Source organism: Papio anubis, chromosome 11 (genome assembly GCF_008728515.1).
Source record: "Papio anubis isolate 15944 chromosome 11, Panubis1.0, whole genome shotgun sequence".
Taxonomy (NCBI): domain Eukaryota; kingdom Metazoa; phylum Chordata; class Mammalia; order Primates; family Cercopithecidae; genus Papio; species Papio anubis.
The window spans coordinates 76,462,979-76,482,501 of NC_044986.1; the positions used below are offsets into that span (position 1 = coordinate 76,462,979).

A 19,523-nucleotide genomic window follows, 5' to 3' on the forward strand; every position below is an offset into this window, starting at 1 on the left:
CTGTGCTGCTTGTCCTGCCCGCGGTGCACACAGAGCTTCGACCGCGCTGCCTGCCCCTGTCTCGGGTGCACACAGAGCTGCGGGACTGTGCTGCCTGCCCTTGCCCGTGGGGTGCACACAGAGCTTCGGGACTGCGCTGCCTGCCCTCGCCCGCGGGGTGCACACAGAGCTGTGGGACTGTGCTGCTTGTCCTTGCCCGTGGGGTGCACACAGAGCTTCGGGACTGCGCTGCCTGCCCTCGCCCGCGGGGTGCACACAGAGCTGGGGGACTGTGCTGCCTGCCCTTGCCCGCGGGGTGCACACAGAGCTGTGGGACTGCACAGAATGGACAGGATCCGCCCCTCAGTCAAAACCCACAGGACTGGAGGAAACAGTGAGCCCAAGTTGGGCCCGTCAGAACCTGCCCCTGTTTGGAGACCCTGCTGGATTCTTCTGGAGCTGGGTTTCATAGGTACTCGGAGAGAGGTCAACAGGCACCCCTCCCCAACCCCGCATGAAGCAGCCATGGCAGGAGAAGCACAGAAACTGACAGAAGAGCAGGCGCTCAGGAGAGGCAGAGACTAGAGAGACATCTGGCCTGGCCCTCTCCATGCCAGGCATCTTGGCTTTACCCACATAACTGATTCTCCACCTTTGTTCTTCTTAAACTGAACTGTGTTTCTGTCATTTGCTAGTAGCAGAGTCCTAAAGAATGGGAACGATACCAACCATGGCCTCCTACCCCTCTGCTTACCACAGACTTGCCACCTTCAAACCCTAGCTCCACCATTTCTTTAAGATGGAGAGAGACCAGATGGAGAGAGACTTAAGGCTCCCTGATGATGACGGGTGCATCACTCGCCTCTTGGGGAAATCACAGGGAATTCCCTTTTCTACAGCACGTGGACTCTAACCCAGGAAGGCCTGGGAGCCATACTGATAACAGCAACTAACGAGTGGGCTAGAACACAGCACACTGTCCAGGCCTCCTTCTGGGCTGTGTGTCCACATGCATGAATGCATGAACACACACACACACACACACACACACGTACACACCTTGATGGCTTCCTTTATCTCATATACATCAAAGAGGACTGGGGTCTTCATCAGAGCCAAGATTGTCTTCTCAAAGTTTCCTGACAGTTCAGATTTCAGATCTTTGATCAAATCCTGATTGGATATTCAAACAAACAAACAAACAAACAAAAAAAGTCTATTTTAAAAATCCACAGGAGGTGACTACTAAGAGCCATATCCCAGATTCAAGGAGCAGCGGCACGGACATCCCCCAGGGGCCCGAGAGAAAAGCCTGCTCTCAGGCCTGCCCCAAACCTCCCGAATCAGAGACCACAAGATGCCCAGGGGATCGGTGACACATTGAAGTGTGAGAAGCACTGGGCTAGCTAGAACATGAATCTAATCAATATTTACCCAATGTTTACCTTTCTAAGATTCAAAACCCCAGAAGTTCAAAATGCGCTCATACATGCCCCTCGTACTTGGGCAGTGCTCACAGCCTTTCCCTGCAAAGTTCTTACATCAGCTAAACCCCCCAGGGTGGTCATGAAGAGGGCAGGGGAAGGAAAATGATGTGGCCACAACCTTAGTGAGATGTGGCAGAGCAAGGGCTAGAACCCAGGGCTAGATGTCTGGAGCCTCTCAGCCAACCTTGGCACCCTGTGGCATCCTTCACCTCCCAACGATGTCACCCGCTGGGTGGGCAGAAGGAAATGCCCTCCTGCTCCTTACTGTCCATCCGGGAGACCCGGGCCCACCCAAGAAAAAGCAGGGGTTAGCAGGGCTGTGCTGAGCTCAGGACACGCCTCGCTGTCCCGCGCCCCCACCCCGCAGCTTGCCTTGCCGTAAGCCGTCTTGAAGGAAAGGAGGATCTGCTGCCGCTGCTTGTTGGAGCGACTCCCCAGGCAGTCAATGATGGCCTGCTCATCCGTCCCTGGAGGAAGAGGCAGCAGGGGTGGGTCGGGCAGGGGTTATGAGATGCTCTGCAGCTGAGACTTCCCTGGCCTGGGTGCCTCAACTGTTCTGGGCATGCCAGCCGCAATCCCACATCCATCTTCTCTTTTATTACCACTGGGGCCAGGTCTTCGTCCCCCAGCTACCCTAGCCCACAGAGCCACTGTGAAACTGCCTGGGGAATAGGGGGCAGGGGGTAGGATTTGAGCCACCCAGGGTCTCTTACCAAAGCCTTTCATGGCCTTCCGCAGGACCTCGGCATCTCGCAGGGGGTCAAAGCCAGGAGCATCAGCGATGGTGCCTCGGCTTCCAAACTACTCGGACAAACAGTCACAGGTAAGATGATACGTATGCCACCTTCCCCAGATTCAAGACTGCTCCACCCCTAGACTCTGGGAACAGCCCTTTCTCTAAGAGTTGGAGTATCTAAAGGAACCCACAGTCAACAACGCAGAGGACTCTACGCCAAGTCTGCCTAACTTGACTGTTATCTGGCCTTGTGTTCTAGTACGGAAGCTTTTTCCTGGCTCCAGTGGCTGGGAGCCCACCTATAGCTGAAACCTGACGCTGTAAATCTGCCCAGTGCCCAGGTCCTCCAGGGCTGGGGCTCAGGCTCCCGATGAAGGGCAAGCCTCAGGAGCAGGGGCTGTGGCCTCTCTCATAGATGACTGGTCTCCACAGCACGTGAGCACACGTGGGTACTCCTAACTGGGCTGGCTAGCCCATGTGAACCCTCTAGCAGATCCAGGTATTCAGACTCCACAACTGTGCATGGCAGCCTGACGACCTCTTGATCTAGCACTGGTTCCCTGGCACTGTTCTCTAGACTAAAACCTGCCAGACTTCCTCCAGACCCTGACAGCTGCACAACCCAGCAAATTTGAACTTTCCAGGTTATACTGTCTCCCAGTGGATTGTCTTCCTAGGAGCTGGTACAAACTGGTTATAACACAATTATGGGGGCAGCTCAGGGAAAAGATAAGGGAGGGAGGCTGGAGGATGGCACAGGGGTGGGGGAACGTGTGGGTATGAAAGGGAAGGAGGAAAGGAGACCCTCTGTCTAAAAATAGTCATCAAGCACATACCATATCCCTGTGCTGGCTGGTTGGGCCATATAACCATGACAACGAATTCTAGGCTCTGCAAACATGAACTGTTCTCCAAAATGAGCCAAGATCAACCCTGGAGGAACTGCCAACATTTTCCCTACCCAAAGGGAATTTTAAGAATCCTCAAAAACCCATCTGTGGGGGGCGCATATCAAGAGGACTGGAGATGCTGTTGGGCACAAAGGCTTAAGACAGGTGGCCTGGGCAGTTCTTACAAAACACACAGCCCAGGCAGTGAATGACACAGAGGAATAAGGAGTCCTCGCCAGGAGCGTTCTGACCCAACTCGCATGTGGAGTGTCTCATCACACTGGGAGAAACAGGGCAGCTCCCTTGGGCCTTAAGCAACACAACCCAGAGGTGGGGAGTCTGCAAGAAGGTGCCGCTCTTTGTTTTTCTGTTTCTCGTTGTTGTTGTTGTTGTTTGTTTGTTTGTTTTAAAGACAGGGTCTTACTCTGTTGCCTAGGCTGGAGTGCAGTGGCATGATCCCGGCTCACTGCAATCTCTGTCTCCTGGGCTCAGATGATCCTCCCACCTCAGCCTCCTGAGTAGCTGGGCCTACAGGCGCACACCACCATGCCTAGCTATTTTTTTTCTATTTTTAGTAGAGACAGGGTTTCACCATTTTGCCCAGATTGGTCTTGAACTCCTGGGCTCAAGCGATCTGCCCACCTCAGCTTCCCAAAGTGCTGGGATTACAGGCACGAGCCACTGTACCTGGCCGACACTCTTTGTTAAAACAAGAAGTTGCAGCTGGAGGCCTGCGCCTTTCCCTGTCTCCCCATCTACTGGACCATGTGTCTCCAGTCTTTGGGGCCCAGGCCTGGGCCGAGGGAGGCAGTGGGCTGACACTCACCTGGGTTGGAGGCACAGCGGGGGTGACGGTCCCAGACCCTGGGTATCCTGGGTAGCTCGGCACTGGCTGCTGCTGCTGCCCAGGGAGTGGCACTGGAGGCTGACCGGGGTAGGTCACTGGTGGCTGCCCAGGGTAGGCCCCTGGGGGCTGCTGTCCGGGGGGTGGCATGGGCTGGCCCGGCACAGGGGCCCCTGGGTATGGCGGATATGAGGGCATCCCGGAGGATGGGTTTCCTCCTGGGGGTGGATACATCCCATAGGGAGGAACAGGCTGCTGGGCAGAGGGGGGCTGCCCGAACCCCCCAGGAGGCACTGGTGGGTAGCCAGCCCCAGGGGCCCCAGGGTACAGGTTGGGCATGTTGGCTCCTCCAAACGTCCCAGACATGTTGGCCGCCTGCAAGGACACAAAGCAGAGAATGAGGCCAACAGGCCCCATTGCACTCTGTCCCTCCACGCTTTTTCATATCTAAGCCAAGTCAGTCCTCACAGCGTCTCCGCTTGTGGAACATGAAGTACCGTTATACCTATTTCACAGACCACAGAATGAGTTTACTTGCTCAAAGCTACACAGCCAGTAAACAGTGCGGCTGGATGCAAACCAGAGATCCTCACCCCCTTCTGCAGGGGAAATGCCTTCCCTCTCCACATGGCTGCTCCTCCCATCCCAGACCACCTGGGTGAAGGTTAAGAGCTCACTGCCCAAGAAGGCATGTGGGTCCCATACTCAGGGTTGGGGGCACCGCCATCACATCAGCCTGCTACCCACAGACACCTCTGGCAGGCATGTTCAGGTGAATCTGCACTCACCAGGAATAAAAGCCTAAATCCTTAGGATGAATAGCCTCTTACACCCTGCAAGAGCTGGACCCCCAGACTTCATTTCTCATCTCATCCCCTCGCCTTTCCACTTTAGCCACACTGGCCTCTCCTCCATGTCCCCAAGCACCTCAGGCCCCCTGGCACCTCAGGGCACTGGCATTCCCTAGACATCCATACAGCACTTCCTTCCCCTGCTGCAGGTCTTTGCTCACACATCCTCTTTTCAGCCAGACCCACCTTACTGCCAACTTAAAATCATCATCCCTCCATCACCCCACCCCCACTCCTGACCCCTTTACCCTGCTCATCTTGTTCCCATGGCACCTACACTTTCAATAACATCACATCGTTGACTTAAGTTACTGCTTGTCTTTTCCCCATAGATGATAAATGCAGCATGGTCCAGATTTTTGTTTATTTTATTCACATATCCCCAGTGCCTAGAACTGGGCCTGGCACAAATTAGGGTGTGTACTGGTTGCATAATTTCCTCTAAGCATACGTTTGTTTTCAAATCATAAAATGTATTATTTTAAAAGCAAAACAACAAATTTTAAAAGTAGCATGTCTGCCCAAGACACCTGCCACACACCCACCCAGGCCTAACCACAAGAGCCCTCCATATGTACACACACACACACGCAGGTACATGAATGTGGATACTCATATATAGCACGTGCATGCACACTCATGCACACACCCTCACCACCCTCCCGACCCTAACCCCGCAGGGCTAAAACGGACCTGTGAGATCATCTGGTTCCCCCCCCCCCATTTTACAGATGGGAAAAGTGAGACCCAGACAGGGGCAGAGAGCGGGTGGCAGAAGCCTGATGAAAACCCTGTTCTGAGGTACAGCTCAACACACTACATACCACAGCAACACACACACAGACAATTCTGGAGCCCCAGAGGCCAGCAGCTTTGATTCCTCTGGCCACGCAGGTGTGGCCCCAGGGCTGCCTCAGCAGGAAGGCTGGACTCACCATTCCCGAGAGGTAGTCCTGGTTGAACTGTCCCGCATAGCTGGCCACATTATCCAGCCCAATGGGAGGCATGCTGGGCGGAGGAGGGTAGGCAGCACCTCCCCAGGGACCACCACCTGAAAGCAACATCAAGCCATTTGGCCCCTACCAGTCCCCCAACCACACGGGGAAAGGCAGAGATGCAAGCTCCCAGGTGGTCAGGAAGGGAGGCCCAGTAGAGCCTCGAGCCTCGGGACCCCACAGACCACATGAAAACACCAGGGGGAAAGTCTCCCCCTAGCCCACTGGCAGAGGAGGGGACACCTTCCCCTCTTCCCAGGGAGGAAGGTGGAGTTCCCCAATCACTCCCAAGACCCTCTGTGGGGTATTAAGGAGGTTGGGAAAGCCCAGGCAGGCTCTGCCCTTCCGAGTTCACCATCATGGAGCGGGAGGACAGACAAAGACAGACTGTTGTGGGACACCACGCTGAGCCCATGTCAGAGGTGACCATAGGGAGCTCTGAGATTTCAGTAATGCGAAGGCATTGGCGGGAGGGGCTTTGGCTGTTGGTTATTACAAGTCTGTAAAAGGCAGGGAGAAGCAGGATAAGAGGCTGGAGGGAGACGGGGCTGGGTCATGGTGAACACAGATACTAGTCCATAAGAGGACAGGAAGAAACAGAGGTGAAAAGCCCACTCTGAAACCAGCAGGACTGGTATGTGCCCTGGGGCAAGGCTTTCACCCTCCTTAGGCTTGTTTCCTCAGCTGACAAATGGGCTCATAGTGAGTGTATGCCTAGACTGCTGTGACGAAGACTGAGTTAACGCCTGCAGGGCTCAGCTGGGTGCCCGATGGGCATTCGACATCTCTGGCCTGTTAGATGCTTTCCTGTCCATGGCAGCTTCGGATCAGCTCTTCATCTCCAGGGCTCCAGACCCTCCAGGAAGAACCTTCCCTAAATCTCCTGCCTCCTTCTCTGTTGCTACTCAGAGGCTGTTCAGCTGTGCTAGCAAAGGTGGCAGTGGCAGGATTTCTACTACAGAGAGGGAACTGAGGCCAGTGCCAGCCAACCTGGGGTGGGCTTGTTCAGAGGGCAGTGGCCCAGTTCAGCCCCTAATGTGCTCTGGGACAGCAGCTGAGCCACCTCTCGGTCTGAGTTTGTTCTTCACCTGTTGAACGGGAGGGAAGGTAAATGGCCTGCAGATCAGTGGTGCTCAAACCACAGGACCTCAGCTCCAGAGAAATGAATGATGCCTGGGGGGCCCCTGGGGCGAGGGGCAGCGGCTCAGGCACCCTCAGGATGACCAGCCTTGGAATGGCCCTTTTCTCCCCTTGGTCCCATAAGCCCTCATATTTCCTTTCCCACAATGGGGACCAAATCTCATTTGAGGACCAAAAGGGGCCAGGGCCAGAGAAGACGACTTCTCCATGTGACTACCCACAGCTCCTGCAGAAAACAGGGAATGAGTGACCTTTGACCCTTAGCATCTGCCTCCACTTCCTCTCTTGGCAAGGGGGATCTTGTTGCTGCAAACCCATACACCTTGAGCAGAGGGTAGGAGAGGTGGCAAGGGGCAACCATCACCTAGCAATGCTTTGGAGGGCACCACGTCAGAGGCTCTGCCTGCCTATCTCATCAGTATCCAGGACCACCTAATGAGGGAGAAATCCTTGAAGCAATTTTGCAGAGAAGAAAACTGAGTCTCAAAGTGACAGCAGTTGCCTACTGTTACTAGAGAGTAAGGCAAGACACCCAGCCCTGGGCCTGGGCCAGCGCTTTCTGGAGCCAGTTTCAAACCCAAGCCTCCCATGGCCTCAGCCTCAATGCTCTTCTCCAGCCCCTGCCCCCGCTGGCTGTCTCTCTGCTCCTGTTGTCCTCTCCTTCCCTGCTGGGCTGTGCTGTGAGGGGAGGAGGGGAGGGAGGAAACTACTGTTCTCCCCTCTCCACTCCCAGCCACTGTACAGAGGCAGTATTCACTCTCCTCCCTACCCCAGACCCTCTTACCTGGTGCAGCTGGTGGGTAGCCGCCTGGGGGTGGGGGATAGCCAGGGTAGCTCATGGTTAGATCTGGAAGAGAAGAGGAAAGCACATTCAGGCTCTGCCTGGGAGCCCCTGCTGGCCTGTGAGAGCCAGCTTCTCAAGAGGGCAGCCACCCCCACAACTGGGACCCTGCAGGAGAAGCTGCTGCATCTGCCCTGCTTGTCGCAGCCCAGTTCACTGCCCCGTTCACTGCCCCCTGCTGGCGCCTCCAGCTAGAAACAGTACCCACCAGCATGCGGCCACACCCCTGGCCCCACCCACAGTAACAGGATTCACTGCCCACCAGGCTGTTCCCTTGAAAGTCCCTCTCACTGAAGCTTTGCTCCTGCCTCTGCTGGCAAGGGTGCAGTGTGCCTCTGGGTCTGTTCTCCCACCTCAGAGCTAGAGACGCACTGCCTCATTCTCAGGGCTCCAAGTCTGTCTATTTGTCTTCCTGTGTCCTTATTGCCATCCCTTCAGCAACAGGGGAAGTCAGAGGCCCCTGTCTCTCTTCATTCTCCAACCTCTGGTTTATCAGGCAAGGGGACCTGGTAAGGTATGGAATCATCATTCCTAGAAGCAAAAAGGGCCCTCAGGAGGTTCATCTGATGCAGGGTGACGAACCAGGGCAAATGAGGCAGCACCACCCTGTTTCTGCAGCAGAGGCTGCTAAGAGAAATAAGTGATTTGCAGATCTGTCAGTAAGGGAAGAAGAGAGGCCTGGACAGGTGCGAGGTGAGACACCTGCTCTCATGAAGTCCCTCTGAACATGGATCCCTTGGCAATGTCCTACCAGTTAAATTGCAAGGAGGGACACCAGCTACATTGTGCAACCTACCTGCTCTTGCTAATAGCAGCTGCTGCTGCAGTTTGCCGAGACACCCAATGGCAGGCAGGCATGTGAGGAAACCTGCAGCCTCCCTCAACAATCACACCTGCTCGTCTCGGGTATGTGGTTTCTTTTTACACACTGGGTCTCACGCTGCAATGCATATCAGAATCACCTGATGGGATTGTTAAACCACATTGCTGGGCTCCACCAAGAGTTTGAGACAGTAGAACCAGTTTTTGCATTTTGAACAAGTTCCCAGATGATGTTACTGGTCCAGGGAACCCACTTTGAAGACCACTGTTCTGGTCATGCTATCCAACTATAAGAGTCTAGTTGCCCTTCATATCTATCTTGAAGAACTGGGCATGTTGGGTTTTGTTTGTTTGAGACAGGGTCTTTCTCTGTCACCCAGGCTGGAGTGCACTGGCACAATCATGGCTCACTGCAGCCTTGACCTCCTGGGCTCAGGTAATCCTCCCACCTCAGCCTCCTAAAGACATGTGCCACCATACCCAGCTAATTTTTTTTTTTTTTTTGAGAGTCTTACTATGTTGCCCAGGCTGGTATATGCTATTCTTTTTATTTTATTATTTTTTGAGTATTTTAATTTTATTATTATTATTTTTTTTTTTTTTTTTTGAGGCGGAGTCTTGCTCTGTCACCCAGGCTGGACTGCAGTGGCGCGATCTCGGCTCACTGCAAGCTCTGCCTCCTGGGTTCACACCACTCTCCGGCCTCAGCCTCCTGAGTAGCTGGGACTATAGGCGCCCACCACCATGCCCGGCTAATTTTTTGTATTTAGTAGAGATGGGGTTTCACTGTGTTAGCCAGGATGGTCTTGATCTCCTGACCTTGTGATCCACCGGCCTCGGCCTCCCAAAGTGCTGGGATTACAGGTGTGAGCCACTGTGCCCAGCCTATGCTGCTCTTTTTAAGTTTTTATTATTTATTTTTTTTGAGACAGGGTCTCACTCTATAACCCAGGCTGAGTGCAATGGTATGATCTCGGCTCACTGCAACCTCTGCCTCCTGGGTTCAAGTGATTCCCCTGCCTCAGCCTCCCAAGCAGCTGGGATTACAGGTGTCCGCCACCACGCCTGGCTAATTGTATTTTTAGTAGAGACAGGGTTTCACCATGTTGGCCAGGCTGGTCTCGAACTCCTGACCTCAGGTGATCTGCCCGCCTTGGCTTCCCAAAGTATTAAGATTATAGGCATGAGCCACCACGCCTGGCCTGTTTTTATTTTTTAGACAGGGTCTCACTCTATCACCCAGGCTGGACTGCAGTGGTGCGATCTCAGCTCACTGTAACCTCCGCCTCCTGGGATCAAGGGATTCTTGTGCCTCAGCCTCCAACAGGAGGGCGCAACTATCCTGGCTAATTTTTGTATTTTTAGTAGAGATGGAGTTTTGCCATGTTGGCCAGGCTGGTCTGAACTCCTGGCCTCAAGTGATCTGCCTGCCTCGGCCTCCCAGAGGGCTGGGATTACAGGCATGAGCCACCGTGCCTGGCCTACATGCTGTTTTTAAGGAAGCTAAGAACTTCCTTAAGGTACCACCAGTCCCCATAGGGTGGATCTGGTTTTCAGCCCTATGGGTGTAGTCATTTGTTTGGGTCAGTGGGTCCAGGGGTGACTGTAGGCAAAGCCCTACGGCTTTGGAGAGAGCTGGAACTGGCTTCCTGTAGGGTGGACCAAGGACCTACTCCTTGCACAGCTTTCGGTCTCTCTGAGCCCCTAAGCACGTGGTGGATGAGGTCCCCGGTGGCATCACTTTCAGAGAGGGTGTGACTCATGTCCCTAAGGCTGGGTGGGCTGTCAGTACAAAGCCCTCCCCGTCCCGGCCCCAACTTGATCCTTCTTGCCCAGACTCTGCCAAACCCTCTGACTTCACTGGTGAGGAGGTAACCTGGGGGATGTAAACGACCAGTGGGCCAGGAACCTTCTATTAGGAGGAACTGCCCCACAGGTGAGCAGGAAGAGCCGGGATGGTGTCTCTGTCACCTTCCTCTCTGGAGACACCACTAGGCAGGACCTTTGAGCACCAAAGACACTCTCCACTCCTAGCCTCCTCTCAGAGAAATGAAGCCAAAAGCTCCATACACAGCCAGGCCAGGGAAAAAACCCGAGAAACAAAAGATGGATACCACCCTGTTCCTTACACCAAGTAAATTCCAGCCAGACCAAAGAATGCAATGAAAGAAGTAGCCCCAAGAACCAAAGGCAGAAAATAAAATTTCAGCATAAGAGACAAACTAAAAAAAAAAAAAAAAAAAAAAAAAGATGAGAAAAAAACTTAGGGAAAAAGTTTTATTAATATAATAAGAAAAAGATCAACAACCATTAGAGAAACTGTCAAATGATGTGAACAGATCTGGCAGTTACAGAAAAGGAGCTGAAGACGTTTACCTTCACCAATGCGCTGAGGAAATCACCAATTAAAAATACACAGATGTCAGCCGGGCACAGTGGCTCACGCCTGTAATCCCAGCACTTTGGGAGGCTGAGGTGGGTAGATCACCTGAGGTCTGGAGTTTGAGACCAGCCTGGCCATGGTGAAACCCTGTCTCTACTAAAAATATAAAAATTAGCCGGGCGTGGTGGCAGGTGCCTGTAATACCAGTTACTCGGGAGGCTGAGGCAGCAGAATGGCTGGACCCTGGGAGGCGGAGGTTGCAGTGAGCCAAGATTGCGCCACTGCACTCCAGCCTGGGCGACAGAGTGAGACTCTGTCTCCAAAATAAATAAATAAATAAAATACAGAGATGTCAAAATTTTAAATTTAAAATGACACACCTTTGACTCAGCAACTCTACTTCTGTGTCTTTCCTAGACACACACCTGTGTGAAATGTCATACAGACATGAATTTTACTACAGCCTATCTGCAACAACTCCTAAACCTCCACCAATGAGGCTGGTTAAATAAACCACAAGAGATCCAACAATGGATACTCTGTAGCTATTTCTGGAATTAGCCAGCTCTGTACATGGAAAGATGAAATGATCACCATTATTAATCAAGGTGCAGTACTGTAATGTACTAAGCTAATAAAAAACCCAGAAACATGCAAACTAAATGGTTCCTGTGTGCATACGTGCACGGACCTCCTTGGAATGACACACAAGAAACGAGCTAACACGAGCTGCCTCTCGAGAGGAAAGCTGGGGCTAGAAAATGAGGCTTCCGGTTTAGATCTGTTTCCTGTGCCTTTCTGCCACACACATGTATTGCCCATTAAAAAACTTCTAAAAAGGCCCAATTCAGGTGCGGATTTCTGAGCTCACTTGAGGCTAGCCTTTTGGCCCCCAAAGTCCTGGCTGGTCTTCCCAGACTAAAAGAACACACACAGGGTCCATTCAGTTCCAGGCAGCCTTGGTAACCCTGGAGGGCCTGCAGGCCAGCCTTGATGGCACTCGTGGAGTTCATTCCTGGGGTGGCTTTTAAGGGATTTCCCAGCAGGAGTCAAAATCTGCCTCCTGGCTAGGAGCTCTGCCCTGCACAGCTCCACAGGGCAGGTCGACCCCACTGTGAGCTGTGGTCCTGAAACCCTAGGTCTTCCCCTCTCCCGAAGATACACCTCTAGTCCTCCCTTCTTAGAAAGAATAGCCTCATTTTTCCCTCTACCATTCTCTGCCTGAAATAGTTTCAAGTCTGCTCCCCACTCTTTTTTTTTTTTTTTTTTTTTTTTTTTTGAGACAGAGTCTCACTGTGTCACCCAGGCTGCAGTGCAGCGGCACGATCTCAGCTCACTGTGACCTCCACCTCCTGGGTTCAAGCAATTCTCCTGCCGCAGCCTCCCAAGTAGCTGGGACTACAGGTACCTGCCACCATGCCAGGCCAGGCTGATTTTTGTATTTTTAGTAGAGACAGGGTTTCACCATGTTGGCCAGGCTGGTCTTGAACCCCTAACCTCAGATGATCCGCCCGCCTCGGCCTCCCAAAGTTCTGAGATTACAGGTGTGAGTCACCATGCCTGGCCTGACCCCACTCTTATCTTTCTCTTTTCAGAACCAAAGGCCCCAGGTATGGTCTGAAGAGTGCAGGGCAGGACCTTCCTCTCCCTCCAGTGGATGCTACTCCCTACCTCCCTGGACTGGTACATGTGGGTTTTCCAGGCCACAGAGACCTTCTGTGGGCTCCTGTGAAATTTCTCCCTTGGATTCTGCCCATTGCTCCAGTCTGCTGAGACCTGCTGGGATTCTGCTCAACATCAAACATCTTCCCCCTCTCTCTCAGCTTTGTTTTACATCCACGGACGCAACAGACATGGCATTTGTGTTCTGCCAAGTAACCATGATGAAAGGACCAACGAGGGACACTACAGAACTGTCATACTCAGAACTCCCCAGTTCAACACCAAACACCAGGCATCATGTGGGTGCAGGCATTTAACCAGCTCTCCCCCAACTCACTGCCACCACCCAGTACACATTTCTCCACGTGCCCAAGTGAGGGTTCTAGCACATCTACTCTGAAGAGAGCCTGTTTATCTGCCTAATTACCCCCAGAAGAAAAGTAAACGCAGCCCAATAGCCAGGGGTGATCTTCAGGTGGACACAGGCTCCCAGTGCCCACCAATCTTCCCCCCAGCTATCCATGTTCCAGGAAGCTAGAGGCTGCAGGATCAGCACACTCTCTCTGACTCACAGAAGCAGCATTCTTCTCCTTTTCTTTGAAAATTAAGAAATCTGCTCACGGTCCGGTCTTCTGGTAACTTTGACCTCTGCATTTTTTCAAAAGAGGCCACCACAAGGGACTGTCCTTGGAGGAGTCATTCCTGGCACCCCAGGGCTGCCAAATCTGGGCTCGGCAGGACTTCTAAGGCCCTCATGTCCCCCTCCCTAGCCTGTTCAACCCCCATTCTCTAGGAGAGAGGCAACACAGTGAGCTATAATCCAGCAGATCTGCTCGCTCTCTCTCTGGCATCCATGAGAATCATACCTTCCACCCTGACCAACGCCTCTCTCCTCCTTCTTTCCTTGCATGGGGCAAGGGACATGCTTCACACTGCTGGTGCAATTCTGATGGCTGGGGCATGTCCCCTGCTCTATGCCTGCTTCTGATCACAGCCCTTTGACACGGGGACTCAATGGAGAGCGCCTCCTGCACACAGCAGGCAGCCGGCCTCCTTAGGGATTGGTCCAATTCTTAGAAACCTGTCTCTGGGGAACTTTTGGCCTCTGGTCCTGCCTCTCAGGGCAGGCTGCAGCACAAATACTGCCCTTCCTTCCGCACTGCGACCATCCACCTGCAGCTGTGCACCTGATTTCATCCAGCTGGGGCCCTCTCCAGTTAAATCGGTGCTTCTGAAAAACAGTCGCCTATAGGGCTTGTTAAAACCCAGATTGCTGGGCCCCACCTCCAGAGTCTCTAAATCAGTGTCTCTGGGGCAGGGCCCAAGAAGTTGCATTTCCAATGGCTCCCAGGTGATGCTGATGCTGCCTGCCTGCAGGCCACACTGCTTCATCATGCATGACAATCACCTGGAGAGCTCGCTAAACACTCTACTGCCCTGGCCCATTCTGGGCCTTTTAACCAGGGATAGGCCCAGGAATCTGAAGTGTAAACAAGCACACATACCCCCTAGTCCCCAGTAATTCTGATGTAACTGGTTCTGCGGTCCACACTCTAGGAAACACCCTTTCCTTTAAGGTACTGGACACTCTCTAGCTTATCTGATCTCACTCATTGATATGGTTTGGATTTGTGTCCCTGCCCAAATTGTAATTTGTAATTACAATACAATCAAATTATAATTCCCAGCATTGGAGGTGGGGCCAGGTGGGAGTTAACTGGATCATGGGGGCAGATTTCCCCCTTTGGTGCTGCTCTCAGGACAGAGTTCTGGTGAGATCTGGTTGTTTAAAGGTGTGTAGCGCCTCCTCCCCACACCTCTCTTCCTCCTGCTCCAGCCAGGTTAAGATCTGCCTGCCACATGATTGTAAGTTTCCTGAGGCCTCCCCAAGTAGATGCCAGCATCATGCTTTCCCTCACCTGGAGAGCTTGCTAAAAATGCCGGTCCCTTGGCTCCCATATTCTGGGCCCTTCAACCTGGGAAAGGCCCAGCCTGCAGAACTATGAGCCAATTAAACCTCTTTTCTTTACAAATTATCCAGTTTCAGATATTTCTTTATAGTTGTGTGAGAACGGACTAACACACTCTTCTTCACAATAGCAAGCTCTAGGGACAGGCACTAGACCTAGGCACCCCCACAGTTGTATGGCAGATGCGCCTGACAGCAATCACTTAACTTAAGCATACCCAGAACGACCCTACAGTCTAAGAAGAACGTGTGTTCAGAGTTCTGAGCTAAGGAACTGTGGCCAACCTCGAGATCCATTCCTTATCTATAAGGAACATCAGAACCCGTAAGCCATTCCATGGGATGCAGGCCATACAGGAGATCAAGGCCCTTTGTTCTACTTTAAATGAAGGTTGCCAGGTGGTGGTGGTTAGGAAGGAGGATGCTAAATTAAAATGCTATGTCTCTACTAAAAATACAAAAAATTAGCCGGGCGTGGTGGCGGGCGCCTGTAGTCCCACCTACTCGGGAAGCTGAGGCACGAGAATGGCATGAACCCGGGAGGTGGAGGTTGCAATAAACCGAGACCGTGCCATTGCACTCCAGCCTGGGCAACAGAGCGAGACTCCATTAAAAAAAAATTGCCATACAAACTGCATGCTTTTTTTTTTTTTTTTTTTTTTGAGACGGAGTCTCGCGCTGTGTCACCCAGGCTGGAGTGCAGTGGCGCGATCTCGGCTCACTGCAAGCTCCGCCTCCCAGGTTCAGGCCATTCTCCTGCCTCAGCCTCCGAGTAGCTGGGACTACAGGCGCCCGCCACCACGCCCGGCTAGTTTTTTGTATTTTTAGTAGAGACGGGGTTTCACCATGTTAGCCAGGATGGTCTCGATCTCCTGACCTCGTGATCCGCCCGCCTCGGCCTCCCAAAGTGCTGGGATTACAGGCTTGAGCCACCGCGCCCGGCCCAAACTGCATGCTTTTTACAACCAGTAGTGGTCCTCCCATCCAGCCTACCACCACTGGACCGCCCCATATATAAGTCCCCTCAATAAGCCCTATGCCTTGTTCGCTGGCGCTGGGGTCTCTTCTTCGGCCTCTCAAACATGGTGCCACCCCTACTAAAGTCGACAGGAGTCTGGCATGACAGCACTGCATCAGAAGCCAGCCTCAAAGCGTTCGGTGAATGCCAAAAGCATAGAGCAGCTATCTGAGGGTGGTTCTCAGGGGTTGCAAAAGGGCCTGTTCCCTAAAGCCGTGTTTTGTGTACGTAAGTGTACCATTCAATTCCACAGGCTCTAAAAGGGTACTAGCCGGAGTCCCCTAACACAGGAATCTAGAAATGCTACACTGGGACAGGAAGCAACTGCCAGAGCAAGAAGAGCCTCACTCCCCCACTCAGTCATCCCCCTACCAAAAGGGAAGCCTTGCTGTGTCTCTACCCAACAATGGGAGGTGGAGATAAGGGCTCCAGCCACCAGCAAGGCTAGGCCATGCACATTTGCTGGTGTCCTGCCTGACTTCAGGGACACGGAAGGGAAAGGAGGGGTGGATGGTGTCAGTGCCATGACTGGGACTCTGGACTGTCCTCCCCAGAGGGACAGCACCGGGCTCATTTGGGAACAGAGCCTACACCAGGTTAATGCTGAGAGGCAAGGGCCTAGAAACATCATCTTGGGCCAGAAGCCACACAGCAGTGACACCCCCTGCCCCTCAGGGCCTAGCAGCAAACCAAGCAGGCCTGGACTAAAATGGATGCTTTCGTGGAATGATTTTCCACTGGCCTTCCCCAGCCTGGTGGCTGGAATATTCATTTGTGTATTAGTTTTTTTTCTTTTTTTTTTTTTCAAACATTAGATCCTTAACCTGTTTTCACACACACACACACACAAATTTATTTTTTAAAGTACTTTCCCCATAAGGCTGCATCCATAAAATGTAAATATATCGTTGCTATTATTTAAATGTATCCCCCAGAGTTCATGTGCTGCGAACTCAATGGTCAGTACAACGGTTCTGAGAGGCAGGACCTTTAAGAGGCTCCACCCTCATGAATGGATTAAGGTGTCACCGAGGAAGTGGGCTCCTCACACCGGTGTGTTTGTTACAAAAGTATAACATGCTCTCTCTTTCACTCTTGCTCTCTCTCACCCACATGATATCTTCTGCTATGTTATGAAGCAGCAAGAAGGCCCTTGCCAGATGCAGCCTCACGATCTTCTCGGTCTCCAGAACTGTGAGCCAAATAAGCTACTGTTGCTTATATATTACTCAGTCTGTGATATCTTGTTAGAGAAGCACAAAATGAACTAAGACACTAGTTTAAACCATGCAGGTCCAATAATCCCGGCTGATATATTCTTTAAAATGAAAAGAAGAGGCCAGGCACAGTGGCTCATGCCTATAATCCCAGCACTTTGGGAGGCTGACGCAGGCAGATCATTTGAGCTCAGGAGTTTGAGACCAGCCTGGGAAACATAATGAGACGTTGTCTTTACAAAAGACATACAGATGCTCCTTGACTTATGATGGGGTTACGTCTCAATAAACCCATCATTAGTTGAAAATGCATTTAATGCTGGCAACACAGCAGTCCTCAACTTATGATGGTTCGACTTACAATTTTTCAACTTTATGATGGTGCAAGAGTGACATGCACTCAATCAAAATCGTAGCCTCATTGTAATCCCATCATAAGTGGAGGAGCTTGTTACATCCCGATAAGCTCTTCTTAAAGTGATGTAACCCCATCATAAAATTGAAAAACTGTAAGTTTAACCATCTTGAATCAGGGACCGTGTGTGTGTGTGTGTGTGTGTGAGACAGACAGAGAGAGTTTATATAACTAATACAGCTGGGACTCTAAGTTAAGATCAGGCTTCTACACCAGCAAAGGACTCAGGTGCTGATTCACCTTAGGAAGAGTACGAGCTTGGAATGCTTGAGGGGGCGCCTGTCAATACAAGAGGGCCAGGAAACCAACCTCCCTAGGACTCTTCCAGGACCACTGAGCTCTACCTAGTGGTGATGCTGCCAATCATCTGCAAATGTTGTTTTCCAGATTGAAAATGCAGTCCCACAGCCTTGTTCCCCACTGTTACCCAAGCATCTGGCTGAATGTGCACCTCATCAATGCAGCTTGAGTGGAAGAATAGATGGAGTTCTGGGGACTGGCTTCTGCTTTGCCAGTTAGTCAGTTTTCTCCTTTATAACCTCTTCCTTCATTGGCTCCTAAGACTATTTAAGTATCAAATAGGATGTATTTGGCCTGCAGGGCAAGGAAGAGCAAAATAAACACTTATAAATCCAAGGCTCTCAGCAAGAACATCACACTCCCATAATATGCATTTTGGTCTTCTGTAGAGCAGGACCCTCCTAGTGCGTGACAGTCAACTGATGACAGCTGAACAGCTCCAAGTATCCAGAACATACACGCTCCAGACATTTCCTCTAGGCATCAGGTCTGTTCATTTTCACTATAAGTCTGTTTGCTTCTGAACACCTACCATCTACTGCCCCCAAAAGTCTTGCTCAGATCTAACTGGGATGCCCAGGCCCAGCTCAGCCTCACCTAGAAGCAAGCAGTGTGATGGGCAGCTCAGTGCTGCCCTGAATGTGTTCTCTGATGCCAGCTTCATATCTTGCAAGTTGTGAAGTTAGAAGGCACGCAGTTTAAGGAGCGAGACAGGCAGACAAGAGCAAGAGATTAGTTGCTCGAAAAGTTTAGAAAATGCTTACTACGTATAGTTATGTACTATAACTACACATCCCCTGTCCAAGAAACTGCCAATTTGCAATAGCGTAATAAAAGCTCTGATAAATCCTGGAACAAAGGTGCCTGCTTAACTCTATCCTCAAATTTCCCAAACTAATTAGGCCATAGTAATAGTCATCATTTATTGAATGCTTATTATGTGCCAGGCACTGTGTTAAGTGCTTCACGTGGAACTGAACTTTACAACAACCCTATGAGACAAATACTAAAATTATCCTTCTCATATCAGAAATGAAGACTGAGGGACAAAGAGGCTGTGTAACTTGCTCAAGGTTATAGCTACTGAATGGCTGAGCCAGGCAGTCGGCTTCCAAAGCCCAGGACTTTACCACTACGTTATACTTCCTCACAGTGCCCACTGGCCCCAGGAACTAGTATTTTAAGAATAGAGCTTTAGAAATACTGGTATGATGAAACAGCATGGAATTCAGAATCAGGATACCTGGCTTCTAAGTCTGGTTTCACTGTATGACCCCAGGTACTTCATTGAAGGCAGTGGAGGATGGTGAGAAGAACATGGACTCTGAAGCCAGACTACCCAGGTTCACATCCCAGTCCTGCTCCCCACCAGTTATGCGATCTTAACGGTTTACATGACCATTCTGCACCTCAGTTTTCCCCATCTGTAAAATGGGGATAGTAACAGTTTAATACCAAGTTTTTTTCCCATTATATCATGTAACATATCATGACATCCTGTTTCTCCAAAACAAAATAAGAAAGAGAGGAGCCCGGGCCATTTGATAATGCCCAGGATGAGAACTGTGGGGACTGAAGGGGGAAGGGAAAGGGTGGGAGAGAAACACGGAATTGGGAAGGGTCAGGGCAGCGTGACAGGTGGAGGATGGGAGTGGGGAGCACACTGGCATGGCTGTGTTAGATTTTCCAGCCTCCCAATAGAGAAAGCACCAACAGGAAATTGGCACTGTTTTCTTTCCATCCCCTCCACGTGCCTGGGTGTCTGGGGGCCTGCTCCACTCCAGTAGTAGAGAGGGCAGTGGAGGCAAGACTGATGGTGGAGGGAGGCCACAGGGCAGGGAGATCTGAAAGACCCTTGGAGAGGAAACCTGCCTGGGAGAGGGATCCACAGAGGCAGGGCCTTGGCCTGCAAGAAGCTCCAACCCTGCAGGCACTGGAGCCTGTCCTCAGAACCTTCACTGAGGCGTGGCACGG

At 51.7% G+C, this 19,523-nt stretch overlaps 1 protein-coding gene across 10 annotated transcripts in view; it reads right to left on the reverse strand.

The window, feature by feature from the left end:
- The window catches only part of ANXA11 (annexin A11), a 47,171-nt gene that overhangs the window by 9,700 nt on the left and 17,948 nt on the right, over positions 1-19,523 (reverse strand). For 7 of the 10 annotated variants that reach the window (XM_009214504.3, XM_017962849.3, XM_009214497.2 and 4 more), the window contains 6 exons: positions 7,707-7,769; positions 5,723-5,838; positions 3,919-4,311; positions 2,180-2,267; positions 1,839-1,933; positions 1,039-1,152 (listed from right to left, as the gene is read on the reverse strand). In XM_009214504.3, coding sequence (XP_009212768.1) covers positions 1,039-1,152; positions 1,839-1,933; positions 2,180-2,267; positions 3,919-4,311; positions 5,723-5,838; positions 7,707-7,761 — 861 coding nt within the window. In that variant the 5' untranslated portion in view covers positions 7,762-7,769. Of the gene's footprint in view, positions 1-1,038; positions 1,153-1,838; positions 1,934-2,179; positions 2,268-3,918; positions 4,312-5,722; positions 5,839-7,706; positions 7,770-8,116; positions 8,947-17,700; positions 19,513-19,523 lie in introns of those variants that run through there. The other 3 variants (XM_031652330.1, XM_009214500.4, XM_031652331.1) reach the window with 3 other exon arrangements.